At 42.7% G+C, this 14,200-nt stretch overlaps 1 protein-coding gene across 2 annotated transcripts; it reads left to right on the plus strand.

Moving 5' to 3' along the window:
* Nucleotides 1-681: 681 nt before the first annotated feature.
* Nucleotides 682-14,191, plus strand: lrp3 (low density lipoprotein receptor-related protein 3). Of its 2 annotated transcripts, none has more exons than XM_058628834.1 (7): nucleotides 682-952; nucleotides 5,039-5,177; nucleotides 5,270-5,475; nucleotides 6,140-6,756; nucleotides 7,528-8,000; nucleotides 8,463-8,595; nucleotides 9,501-14,191. In XM_058628834.1, exons 1-7 carry the CDS (start codon nucleotides 880-882, stop codon nucleotides 10,383-10,385), a joined length of 2,526 nt encoding a protein of 841 aa, XP_058484817.1. In that variant the 5' UTR covers nucleotides 682-879; the 3' UTR covers nucleotides 10,386-14,191. The 2 variants fall into 2 exon arrangements, with proteins under 2 accessions (XP_058484817.1, XP_058484818.1); XM_058628835.1 differs by having other exon boundaries at nucleotides 5,042-5,177.
* The last annotated feature ends 9 nt before the right edge of the window (nucleotides 14,192-14,200 follow it).

Below are 14,200 nucleotides of genomic sequence, written 5' to 3' on the forward strand. Positions count from 1 at the left end.
GTGAAAGGGAACTGGACTTGTAACCAGAGGGTGGCTCAAATCCCACAACAGGTCAAGGGCAGGGCTGCTCCTAAGTGAGGTACACACATTACTCCCAGGTGCATATAAGTATTATTGTCTCCAGTTATTACAGTTATCGCAACACAATAAAATAAATAGATTAAGCAAAAACACACATTACAGACAATGAATTCAAATTAGTTATTTTTGCACACACACCTATTAGTGATAGGGAATTGGACCTCTGCATGTAACTCATCCTTTTAACACACCACTAGTAAACACACACAGGCCAGGCACAGAAGCTGTGGGCAGCTCAGTGGCACCTAGCCCTTGTAACCAGCAGCGACCCTCTGGTTACTAGCCCACTTCCTTTCCTCCTGTCCATGGGCTGTCATGAAGTGAGTTTCAGAGAAGTATTCGTCATTCCATATCAAAACAAGCACTTTTACTTTGAAAATCTGTGATACATCATCATGAATATCTTTATTGCTTTACCATGATTGAATATTGTGTAATAATGACAGTTATTTTCCCCCACTTTCTTTTTATAGACCGGCCCCCTCCTGACCAGACTAGACGCTCATTGGCCCCACAGGTCACTTGCGTTTGACACCCCTGCTGTAACGGTTTTGGTCGGCTTTTATTTTGAAGACACAGACACAGGAAATCCTGCGGGTCGCCATTTTAGCTAACTTAAGTCTGGTGTTATGGTGGAGGCTGCGGAGGCCACAATGGATTTCCCACGACGATGACGGTCAGTCGGCGTGTGCTCGGTGTTTGTGCGATGAGGAAGACACACACTGAGGAGGAGACACATGTCGAGCAAACGGTGGAGACTGTGGCCGAGATTAGAGCACACGTCCCCAGCGGCGGACCATGGGACTGACGGTGTTGCTGCTGCTGCTGCTGCTGGGACTGCTGTGGTTCCGCTGCTCTCCGCTCTGTGCAGGTGAGTGGGGGGGGGAAATCAGAGCAAAAACAATGAATCCACATCCACTCTTCTGTGGACGGTTTGTGTGTGTGTTTGCGCGCGCGCGCGTGCGTTCACACAGGTGATGAAGCTGCAGAGTCACTACATGTTATTGTTTCGAATGTGTGTGTGTGTGTTTCAATACCTGAGTCTCCCCTGTTACAGCTGAGGTTCACCCCCCCCTTTTCTTTTGTTGTCTTCCATAAAGTGTTATTGAGACACTCGTGTTTTCATTGTGAGTGTGGGGATGAGGGTTTCACTGTGCAGGAATCTGCCGAGGTATTGATCTGTGGTGGGTAAATGATCAGGCTCTGTGTGGAAACATGGATGCTCTCTCACAAATGTGATGCTGCTATCAGCATTACATCACTGCTTCTCTGCAGCTAGTCAATCTCACCCCTCCTCCCCCTCCTCCCCCTCATGTCCTTAATATCAAAGTGTTGCAGATTTTAAAGGTGTGTGTGAGTATGAGACATTGCATTGTGTCAACAGTTTGACACTCTAATCAGCCACAACAATTAAATAGGTAACTGGTTCAAATGTTTTATCGCAGTGTGTTGTGTGTCTCTGCCCTGTTTTAAACTGAATTATTCTGTGGATTAATTCAATCTGTGATGACATTTATAAACGTTTTTTCCTCTCTCTGTGAATCTGTGGCTTAAAACAGTTACTTGTTTAATACTCTACACACACACACACACACACTAGCTGTATGTTTGAGTTGGTGTAAAATGGCTTTAGAGTAAAAAAAAAGAAAGGTCTTTGTTTTCATTGCCTTTGAGTAAGTCATTTATATGCACTGGAGGAGAAAACAAGGGGGGAAAACACAAGCTGCGTTCACATACTCCATGTAACACACATAGTGAACACATGTTCATACTTGTTTGACCCGGCACCTACAGTATTGTGCTTTTGCAACATCAAAGTCTTTCTCTGGCTCCCTCACACACTTTTTTGTGCTTCATTCAAAGGGAGGACACTCAAGGACATAATATACCTCTAACCTAACCATCACACCTAAGTGCCTAACCCTAACCCTAATCTTTATCCTGACCTAAACCCAATTCTAACCCTAACCGTAAAACCAGGTCTTAACCCCCAAAATGCCCTTTAAAACAAAATGTCCCTTTTTTTTGTCCTCACAAAGACACACACACACACACACACACACACACACACAGAATGCTACATTGAGTTTCAGACTTATATTTCCAGCTGAGGAAGCAGAAAACCTGACATTTATCATACCAAAGCCATAATCTCTGTATTTCATTACAGGCACACTTTCAGAGCTTCAGGGGATTAAATGTGTTAAAAAAAAAACACTAAGTATAAAAATGCAAGACATCAGCTTGTAACATAGCAAAATAAATGAGAAATGTAATAAAGGTAACCAGTTAACCTGGTGTGGTGAAAATACCTACATTTATACATTTACAATGTCATGGTTTTTGGCTTGAGTTTTTGACGTTTGTGTTCATTTAGGCCTCTAATTCACTGCATAGCAGACAGAGATATTATTATGTTGTGTTTAGTATGTGTGTAACAGGGTGAGGCATTAAAGAAAGAACATAGAAATAGGAAAGAGGATGTCTGTGAAAGTATCTACTCCCTGAGCACTTTCCCTAAAACAATATGCTGATTAAATATTGCTTAAAAAAATGCATTGTTTGTTCATTTAACATACTATTTTGAATTTGAGTTAAATGCTAATATTGTAGCATGTCCTCAAAAGAATGTATGTCTTAGTGCTTCATGTTCTGTTGAGACTGGTGTTTAGAGGAACGGGTGCAGTAGTGTTTGTGTTGTTTTTTTTTCAAAAGTTTAAATGATTTGAATTTGTGGACAGGTTTGACAGAAATAGAATGCAGCAGCTCAACCTAAACCCTCACTTATTACAACATGATAACTTCTATGGTCTATTGTAAGGTCATTGTAGGGCCTTTTCTGCATGGAGTTTGCATGTTCTCCGTGTGTGTGTGTGTGTGTGTGTGTGTGTGTGTGTGTGTGTGTGTGTGTGTGTGTGTGTGTGTGTGTGTGTGTGTGTGTGTGTGTGTGTGTGTGTGTGTGTGTGTGTGTGTGTGTGTGTGTGTGTGTGTGTGTGTGTGTGTGTGTGTGTGTGTGTGTGTGTGTGTGTGTGTGTGTGTGTGTGTGTGTGTGTGTGTGTGTGTGTGTGTGTGTGTGTGTGTGTGTGTGTGTGTGTGTGTGTGTGTGTTTTCCTTCCACAGTCCAAAATTAGGCAAATTGGACACTCTAAATTGACCATGAGTGTGAAAGTGGATGGCTGTTTGTCTCTATATGTGGCCCTGTGATGGACTGGCGAACTGTCCAGGGTGTACCCCGCCTATCGCTTTGTGTCAGCTGAGATTGACACAGCCCTCAGACCCTCATGTGGAGGATAAAGTGGTAGATGATGGCTGGTCATTGTAAGTTATTGCTAATCGCAGCAGTTGTAATGAACCTCCAGTGGTGAGAAACCCTCAAACGAACCATCGTGTAATCAAATGTTCAGAGTTGCTGCACCGAAATCCAACACTGTGCGGATGCACTTCACTACGTGGTCCAGTGCCGGTCGTGGATGGAATATCCATCACTAAAACGTCCTCCTCGTCCATCACCCTGCATTTCATTCTGTTGACTACACTGATTCATGAAGGAAGGCTTGAGACAAACACACTCAGCAGAATGGAGCAGATGCTCCTGCGGCGGCTGTTGCTGCTGCTGCTGCTGCTGCTGTGTCCTGGTGTGAGGTCATCATCACGGAGCACGTTCTATGCTAGTCGTGCATCTGTCTCTCGCATGTGTTTCCTTTCCATTGTGTTCACACTTTATAAAGCGGTAGGATGTTTTGCATACACTCCCCACAGGCCTGTGTTTATTCCCGGATGGGCCAGTGTTATTCCCTGGAGCAGTGGTGCTATGGCAGCAGGCCATGGTGTTTCTTTGGCTGCTGGTTTGACTGCTGCAGCATCTCATCTGGCTTCAATGTGACGTCATAAAAGCTCATTTGTTCTGTCAGGATCGTTTGTTTGTTTTTTACCCCGATCGTAGAGACAAAAGAGAGAAACAAGTGAGTCTGTGTGTGCGTGTCTTAAGTAGGCTGTGTGGAAAACAAGGACATATTGGCTTGTCCACGCAACTTTAACGGGGCTTTATGAGGGTTAAGACCTGGTTAGGTTTTAAGTTAAGGTTAGGCGCTTATTTATGATGGTTATGGTTTGGGTAAGGGGCTGGAGAATGCATTATGTCTAAGAGTGTCCACACAGAGAATACCAAACCATTATGTGTGTGTGTGTTCTTGTATTTGTGAGGACCAACAATCATATAAACCGTAAAGAGTGAGGACATTTTGGCTGGTCCTCACACCTTTAAATGACTTTTTGGGACCTGGTTAGGGTTCTGGCAGCAGCAGTATGGATCACGCACAACTCTTTGCTCACCACGGATAAAAGAGAATGTTTCTCTCAGTGAGAGTAGCATTGGTGTCTAAGAATAATATTAGTGTACATAGGTGTCCTGTTCCTTTATCAACTTCAGCACATCCTACTGGCAGAAATACTCACAAGCACAACTGATGTAATGTTTGTTCATCTGCAGATTAGTCCTCCTCTTTGCTCTCTAGTGTAATGTTTCCCAGATATCCACAGTAGCCCTGCTGTTTTTATTTTTATTCAAAGATTTATGTTTGTGACAATTAATTGATTTGTAACTGACTGCGACATTAATCCCAAATGTTTTTGATTTCGATCAATCAGTTTGACCATGTTTTCTTATTTCAGCCTCTAAAATGTGAATTTGTTTTGCTCCTCTATGACAGTAAACACATCTATTATTGCTGACAATTTATGCACAACATTTGAAGGCTGCACTTGCTTGTTTTGATTTTTGCTCAATATTGTAAAACCACCAGAATAATGAAACTTGGCAGATCACTATATTAAAAAAAAAAAAAAAAGAATTCAGTTGTGTGTTGTGTTTGTGATGCATAAACATGCACAAAAGCAGGACTGCAGAGATGAAGCTACTTTGCTTATTCTTCTCTCCTCTCGTCTCTTTGTTTTCCAGCAGGCTGCAGTGAGCAGGTGGAGGTCCACACCGAGCGCAGGGGCGTCATCTACAGCCCCTCCTGGCCTTTAAACTACCCTGCTGGAGTCAACTGCAGCTGGCACATCCAGGGAGGACAGGGAGAGGTCATCACCATCAGGTAAGCATCATCACTCTTACACACGCTGCACTCACATGACATATGATGTGTTTGTGAATGATTCACCTGAAATGATCAATGCTCTGCTTTAGCTTCCGTAACTTTGACCTGGCGGAGACGGGAGGTTGTTTGGGAGACTGGCTGCTGCTGACTCCTGTGAGGAATGGGGAGTTCAGGCTGTGCGGCTCCATGCTACCACCGCCCATTATTTCCACCAGGGGGCGCATGTGGCTTTACTTCCACTCGAAGGCCAACAGCTCTGGACAAGCCCAGGGTTTCCGTCTCTCTTACATCAGAGGTAAGACAGACAAGCTCGTATACTGAAGTCATCCTTAATCCAATCCTTAACCTCAGTTATTGAAAACTCTTTGGGTAGGAGTGATTCATGGACTCCTAGCAGGTTGTGTTTTTAGGTGCTGTTTGAATGATAAACATGCAGAATTAAGTCAAACGACCTTTATGTACTGATGAACAAAATGTAAATAATCTGAAACATTAGCAATAATATGGTTATTGTCAATGAAAATGAATGAAATGCATGACAATGTGACCAGAGTTTGAATTATTATGCCAAATTCTCACATTTCTACATTAATTGATAAATCTTAACCATATTAGTTGTCGTGCATAGAAACAATCATGGCTCTACTGTTTTGACAGGATGAATGTTCATATCGTGTATCCACTGTGAGCTGGTGAAGATTGAAATTAAATGTTGAATAATACCTCAGGGCATGAAGAGGATTTCTATCGATAAAAACTGTAAAAGTAGATAAGGTAAATAAGGTAAATAAGTGTTAAGTGTAAACCAAATACAGGTTGTAGCTTTAGGGCATTAAGTGTGGCTTCTCTATTTTGTTTTGATTTTGTCTCTGCACCAAATCCTCTGCATCTTATAAAGAACCACTAAAATTAATTTGTCTAAGCAAACACATTCTACCTGTTAATGTTATCCTCTGCAGGTCACCTCGGTCAGAGCAGCTGTCAACCGGATGAATTCTTATGTGGGAATGGGAAGTGTCTCCCTCGCTCTTGGAAGTGCAACGGTCAGGATGAATGTGGCGATGGCACCGATGAACGCAGCTGCTCCCCGCCTCCCACTGAGGCTCATCTCGGCCTCTGTCCTTTTGCCTCCCTGCCCTGCACTGAGGCTCAGTCCACCCGCTGTCTTCCGGCTGCCATGCGCTGCAACGGAGCACGGGACTGCACCGATGGAACCGATGAGCTCGGTTGCCCCGACACCGCCTGTGGCAAACACCTGAGAAACTTCTATGGTTCCTTTGCTTCCCCAGATTTTTTCCGGCCTAACCGCAGCACTGCGTCAGAGCTGACATGTTCCTGGCTGCTGGACACCCAGGACCCCAAACCCATCATGCTGCAGCTGGACCTGCAGCTTGGGCCCAGAGACTCGCTGCATGTGTACGACGGCTTGCTGCAGCAGGCGGAGCATCTTTTACAGGTGCTGTCGCATCATAACAACAGACGCATGGTGCTGCTGGAGTCGAGCCGCGGACAGATGAGTGTGCTGTACATGGCCCAGCCTCACAGCCCTGGACATGGCTTCAATGCTACATATCAGGTAGATATGGTTTAAAGGTCCAGTGTGTAAGAATTAGGTAATGGCACATTGTAATACATGTAAACACAGGACTTCTCCGCTCACTCTTTCCTAAGACAATCAGGGAACTACAGTGACCTTTACATAATAGATTCCGATCCATCCATCTTTATTTATCCCCGTGGGGCAATTGAGAGTGCAGAGAGGGCCACATAGAAATAGAAATAATAAACTAGGAACCGTCCCGGGGCCCCTGCCATTTGTGGCTCGGACCCTAAAAAAGTAAGAGACACAGAACAAGGGAAGGAATAAGTGTCTCAGTGGTGAATGAATTGATGTGCAAAGAATGTGGTAATGGTCTAGTTGAAGATAATAGTATAATATATACTGTATATAATATAATACTATGCATTTTCAGCTAAAGCAGTAGGTCATGTACAGTATATGTATTAAAGGGATATTAATAATGATAATAGACTAGCTGCCGGAAAACACCTTAAAGGCTTATTCTAAGGCTGCAAAAAACAGTTATGGGATATATACTTAATTTCTACCCTTCATGTTACGTGACCTTTTAAATCTTTCATTCATGTCCATTGTCCTTCATATGATCTTAAAGTGGATCTTTAAGCTCACCCTACGTTTTAATCTCCTCGTTTTTTCTATTTATCTTAAAGAAATCAACACTTCTGATTAGTTGATAGAGAAATTGACGCAGAGAAAACACTTGTGTGTCGTCATCCACTTGGTGTCTAGATGGTGACATACAGTATATCTCCTCCTCCCTCTTAGGTCAAAGGATACTGCTTTCCCGGTGAACACCCCTGTGGCAGTGACCAGGGCTGTTTCTCTGAACGCCAGCGCTGCGATGGCTATTGGCATTGCCCCTCTGGCCGCGACGAGGAAGCCTGCCCAACATGTCCCGACGGGGAGTTTCCCTGTGAGGGAGGTGCAGGCATGTGCTACCCAGCCTCGGAGCGCTGCAACAACCAGAAGAGGTGCCCCGATGGGTCGGATGAGAAGAACTGCTACGACTGCCAACCTGGAAACTTCCACTGTGGGACTAACCTGTGTATCTTTGAGACGTGGCGGTGCGATGGCCAGGAGGACTGCTTAGACGGGAGCGATGAAAGAGACTGCCTGGCTGCAGTTCCCAGGAAAGTCATCACTGCCGCCCTGATCGGCAGTCTGGTCTGCAGCCTGCTGCTCGTCATTGCCCTCGGCTGTGCTCTCAAACTTCACTCACTCAGGAGCAGGGAGTACAGGTGGGTCACACTTAAGGCCGTACTCTGCGAGGGCTGCGAGAAAAGAATGACGTCATTCTTTTGTTTGGGAGTTCTTGCATCGTGTTCTTGACACATCATCTGGGCAGAACCTTTTTCTTGTGTGGTGTCCAGCAGCTATTGTGTCATTGGCCAGGAATGTGAAGTGGGCGTGGTTAATGCAGAAATGTTGTCATTCCCTATGAGTTCTGCCCTTGAGTTTCTTGTGAAGTATGAAATGTCCTGACCAGAACTAACTTTGTTCTTGTTATTGCCACCTCGAGAAAAAGGAACATTATTACATTTAGTATGTCAAGGTCTTTGGTGTCGGAATTAACCTGTCACCATGGCAACACACTTGAAATGTTTTGTCTCAAAGGTCAAAAATAAACTGTCTCATTCTATCACTGCATCTTTCAAACTGATTGTTTTTCTCTCTCACTCTCCTCCCCGTCTTCTCTCTAGGGCTTTCGAGACTCAGATGACTCGCATGGAGGCAGAGTTTGTTCAGAGAGAGGCTCCTCCCTCCTATGGTCAGCTGATCGCCCAGGGTCTCATCCCTCCCGTGGAGGATTTCCCAGTATATAATCCTACTCAGGTAGAGTATTCACACATTGTCTGAGCATAACACACAAATTATTTGATGTGTATCTTTGCAACCAACATTTCCTAGTTCTACACACAGTACACAGTATTTTATCTTTTTTATTAATGGTAGAAGCATAATAATGTATATTTAGAATATTACAAATGTTATTACCCTGAACCTTTCAGCTATTAATCAAGGGACTCTCCTAAAATTCAAACATGTGAATGATGTAAGCTTTGTAAAAGGTATAATATATAGTGCCTGTCCAAAGAAAAAGCATCGAAATTGACCACCTCAATATTCAGCTTGGGAACAGGGCTAGTCAAATTCAATATACCTTAACCCTGAGTGCTCACACTGTACAAATCCATGCCGCAGGCGCACCCTTGGTAAATTGCCCCTTTTTTGTACAATGGCATGCCATGACATAAAAATCTGCCTGGAAATGTAATAAGTTATTTATGTTTATATAGTTTTTTTTGTTGTTATGATAAATGTTCAAGTTTGTCAGAAAATGTAACAATCAAGCTTTGAAAACCGTTTGATATCTGTTTTTTGTGTATGTGATATTAAGCCAAATCCAACAAATTCAATCCAATTTTGAAAAGTTTTGAGTACTTTTTGTTCAGGTGTGTGAAAATTAAAAAAAAAAGAAAAAAAAAAAGATATAAGACACTCTATATTGCACATTCTTATAGCCTCTGTGTATACGTTTTAACATAGTAATGGGGAAAAACAGCCTAAATCCTCTGTGTTTTAAGGGTTAATAACGTTAAAAAGTCAGGTTCCCAACTTTTACTAAAAAAAGCTTCACAGATGCACATTTCTAAGAAATATGTCAAGTCCTTTATCTGTTGTAAGTTCTCAACCACTGGAACAGACTTATCGTTGTGTGTGCCCTCTCCCTCCTGCAGGCCTCTATGTTACAGAACCTGCGGGTGGCGATGCGCAGACAGATCAGACGTCATTCAACGCGCCGCTCGTCCTCCTCTTCCCCATTTCAACGTCACCTCGGGCATCTATGGGGTCGCCTGATTCGTAGCAGAGGGAGAGCCAGGGGCCACATCCCCTTGCTGGATTCCCCTGGACCCACACAGATCATACTGGGACTCCACAGCTACCGCACTGTGGGGGAGCAGGGGCCTCCGGTCAGGGCCAGGGATCAGCTGGGGGACGAGGATGATGTAATGGTGGGTATGTCAGGCTCCAGCTGCTTAGCCACCATGGGCCTGCAGCCATGCACACCAGAGAGCCCCGCCTCACCTCTCTCCTCCCAATCAGTGGACAGTCCAGACGACGAGGACCTCTTGCCTGTTTGCGAGGAAGAAGCCAGGACTCCACTGTCGGAACCTCCCACTGCTGGTCACAGTGACTCATCAGCCCACAGTGAACATCGTCCCACTCCACAGGAAGCATCTATGCCCCTCTGCCACCCACGGCTATCTAAGAAACTAGTTCTGGAGCTTGCAGTTAACTTTCAAGGAGTCTCCTTAAGACGTTACTCCCCTCTTGGGCCCTTGTCCCCTATCTCACCTCCCGTGTTTTCCAGCAGCTCCTTGACACCATTAACCCAGTCTCATTCACAGAGTCCAGAGGTGACTTCACCCACTGGGCCCTTGTTGTCTCCTGTGAAAGCAGAGGACACTAACAGCCATTTTACTGTTCAAATGCCAAGCAGGGACAGAAGGAACAGGGATGAGAGGAGGAGGAGGAGGGAGGGAAAGAGTAGACTCTCCACGTTCAGCAGGACCCTAAATGATGAGGGTGGAGGCTCAGAGAGGGAGGCAACGTCATCCTGATACAGTTTTGGAAAGATAATCTTCACTGTATCACTCTGTTGAGACCTGATGGCGATAATATCAGTTCTGCTAAAGTGTCCTTGAAAGGTGAGACCCATACCTTAGCCTGACTGTTGTAGGAGGTACAGAATCAGACCCAGTATCATACAGTTAACACGTGTTAATTCTCGGGCTAAAACCATTAATCCATTATGATTGATCACTAAATTAAATGTCAACTATTTTGATAACCAGTTTATCAGTTTGAGTGTTTTTGTTTGTTTTTTAAATACGTAAATGTGATAATTTTCTGAATATATGTCTAAGAAACCATTAGACATTTGAGAACATCATCATTTCAAGGCTTGGGAAACACCAATCCATATTTTTCAAAATTCTCTGACATTATATGGACCAAACGTCTAATCGTGAAAATCGATTAATTCATGAAAAGATTTGTTTGTTGCAGCCTGAGTTTATTCTATCTTTTTGAACGGTTATCATTTAGCTTCAGTGAAACAAACAAAAGCCCAAAACACAAATTAGCTCATGCCACCTTTTCCCAACATTGGCAGTGCTTCTGCTAAATCTCATTGTGCACTTCCCTGCTTAACCTACCCACACATAGACTTACTGTGAGCCTGTTACAGAGAAACACACTTAGTTCTGGCTCCCAGTACCAAAACAATAAAAATAGCAGCACGTTTGCCACAGCAGCCTTTTGTCGTAACCCAGAGCCATTATACGCCGTTATATACTGTGTGAACCATAAAAGCCTAGCTCATCACCTCTTTCCCATCTTAGTCCCATTTTTCTTGTCAGTCATGGACGGCTGTCACTTTAAAGAAGATTAAAATAGTTGTTTTAGTTGCTAACAGCAAAATATGAAAAGACCAAAACTTCCAAAACCAGCTTTTAGTTGTCATGTTTCCTTATGTTTTTTACCACATTTACTTCCTGTTTTATTTTTTATTTAGACGTCTTCCCTGTGTTTTACTTAATTTCCCTCGATTACCAGTCCAGCTTTAATTGTTTACACCTGTCTTTTCATCTTCCCTCCCTTTTAGTATGTAGCGTCTGTATGTCTCAGTTTGTCTTGTCCGTGTTCTGACAGCATCCCAGCCTCGTGTGTTATTTTTACGTGTATCAGGACCTTGTCTGACTGCACCAACCCCCACCAACTAGGACCCAGTGGATTCAGTTTATGTTTATGTGCATATGTGGGGAATTCAAGAGACAATCTTTTTATTGGGATTTGTTGACAATAAGAAAAATACTGAAATAACCTCCAAAACACAACTATCCAAAAGTAAATGCAGTATACCAAGAGTAAACTTTATCTAAACTATATGTAACCTAAGGCTGTTGGCTTTAGATTTTTTTTATTTATTTTAATAGTATGACAATATTATGAGACAGCTAATATGTTACGCTAATCCAGTGTTTCTTAATCCTGGTCGTCAGGGACCTGCGTGTTTTGAATGTTTCCCTGCCCCAACACACCTGATTCACATGAGTGGCTCGTTACCAGTGCTTGTTAACGAGCTGACCATTAGAATCAGGTGTGTTGGAAAACATGCAGGACAGTGGGTCCTGAGGACCAGGATCAGGAGTCACTGTAAACTGGCTGTCGGCTTTAGCGTTCTTCTTAACCCCAGCATTTAGGCTTCTTTTCCCCATTACTATGTTAAAATATAGTCTCTTATATACTTTTTTTTCAGCACCACCTACAGACAATGTTTTTTTTTTTCCATTTTCACCAACTATATAAACACACCTGAGCAAAAAGTACAAGTAAAATCGGATTGAATTTGTGAAATTTGGAAATATGTCGCATTTCAAAGTTCGCTTGGCTCCTTTTTATGAACAAAAATAAAGGAAAATGTTGTGACTTTTGCACAAGTATCACTGCTAAAAACTTTTTTTAAAAATGCGATATAAAATGAATCCTAACTTTGACTCAACAACACATATAACACAGAAAAACACATTTTGTAAAGTCTGAGGATATGACCTATAAACCCCCCCCAGGATTTCCATATAAGGATATTCCCACTGCAATTTACCGAGATAAGGGTTAATGATATGAGATTATTATGAGACAAGAATTTTGTTTTAAATAATGTCAAATTATTCCAATAACATGGACAGTGACAGTAAATCAGGCCAAAGCTTTTGGTTCATTATGTGTCAGGACTTATCTTCTCAAGTGATGCTTTTAACAAACCTCAACATCAGAATGTTTAATTTACCTGCTTTTAAAAAGTCCAGTGGAGCGAGTTACTCAGCTCTTCCTCAATGGACGTATGTGTGTGTGTTCTGATTTTTAATTTGTGATGAGTCTGTGTGGATATTCAGGGAATTTTTGGGAAGAGAGGCGACTTTGTGTCAGAATATTTATTGATAGAAGATTCCTTTTTCGCTGTGGTACCTCTGCAGGACTGCTGACTGCACACTGAGATGCAGCACATGTCTGGACTGCTGATTTATTTCACATCTATGCTGTGGAATCTTTTTTGACAGGACGTTAAATCAAAGACTTCTATTTTTCAGCCTCCAATGGAGTCCTATACCAGTTCTTTCTATTTCTCGCTCTACCTTGACAAACATTGGGATTGTTTTCCGGTCTTTGACTGTGTGTCTGCCTAAGGTATGGCACTGTTAACATTTGCTGATCACCTTTGGAGAATGTGCCTGTTTCATTTTGGTTCAAATCTGTGAATGTCTCACTGCAGGACACTGAGAACTGAGAGGAAACGTCAGAGGTCAACCTCTGGTGGGGTTTTGCTGCAGTGTGAGGTTCCTCTGCTACATATACAGTCTCTCCTGCTGTTCTTTCTTTTAAAGAGAGTTGAATGTGCCATTCTACCTTCTTATTGATGTTGTTGTAGACTGCTGCTACATGTCTTGTGCCATTAGAGATCCCCCCCAACCTTCCTAAAGAGTCATTCTTACTCTCCCCCCCTCCCCTTTTCTTTGGAGAAATACATTTAATTAACTCGTTCTTAGTTTCACACATTTTGTGCTTCTTGTTAATGTACCTCATTGCTTGATTTAAGGACATCAGACTGTAAATAAAATAGGTAGGTGCTGTTTGAATCATTGAACTAAAAGGAAAGTACGCCCTTCCTTTGATGTACAGACATTTCATGAATGCCTTAATGGTTTTTCTTTGCCATTTTGATGATCATCGCGTTCGTCACAGCTGCAGTTTATATATTTGACCAGGTTGGACGTGTGCCCGAACACACGTTTATGATATGACATCGATGATATACACTGGCACCGCTCCATCAGGAATCTTGGGAATCTCTGGGATTATTGTCGGACAGGAATTTCGGGGAATGTGTTTCCTCCAGTGACCTTAACTCGGTGTATGTTCACATTTATCGAAGTGATAATCTGCAAGTTTATTTCGATTTTGATGATTGTCTTTGATTATTTGTGATAAGGATTGCAGCCAACATATTGTAGAGGTTTTTTTTTCTAATGTTGTTAAGCTGTTTTATCTGTCATCAGTTATGAACAAGTTTACACACAGGTACAAAAAACACTGGATCAAGACCACCGGACAATGTCGTCCAACTGCACCAGGTTGTCTGCTCATGACAGCCTCTCTCCTTGCTGTTAGATTTTGAAGCTTATTTCTTGTGTAAATGCATTTCTCTCATTTTTGGGATCTATATTTGTATATTTTCTGCTGACAGAGAAAAAGACACCATGACATTGTGAGGTTTTTCTGATCAAAACCCTGCGACGATAAACAGTTTTCTGGTTAGTAGACATTGTTTTCTTGTGCCTGCGATTAATAAATTTAAAGCTTGTCATGGTTTGTT

This window comes from Solea solea, chromosome 5 (genome assembly GCF_958295425.1).
Source record: "Solea solea chromosome 5, fSolSol10.1, whole genome shotgun sequence".
NCBI lineage: Eukaryota > Metazoa > Chordata > Actinopteri > Pleuronectiformes > Soleidae > Solea > Solea solea.

Coding starts and splice junctions, on each gene's coding strand:
- lrp3 (XM_058628834.1), top strand. CDS start 880: ATGGGACTGACGGTGTTGCTGCTGCTGCTGCTGCTGGGACTGCTGTGG. Junction 5,476..6,139: donor CCGTCTCTCTTACATCAGAG/GTAAGACAGACA, acceptor TATCCTCTGCAG/GTCACCTCGGTCAGAGCAGC. Junction 6,757..7,527: donor GCTTCAATGCTACATATCAG/GTAGATATGGTT, acceptor CCTCCCTCTTAG/GTCAAAGGATACTGCTTTCC.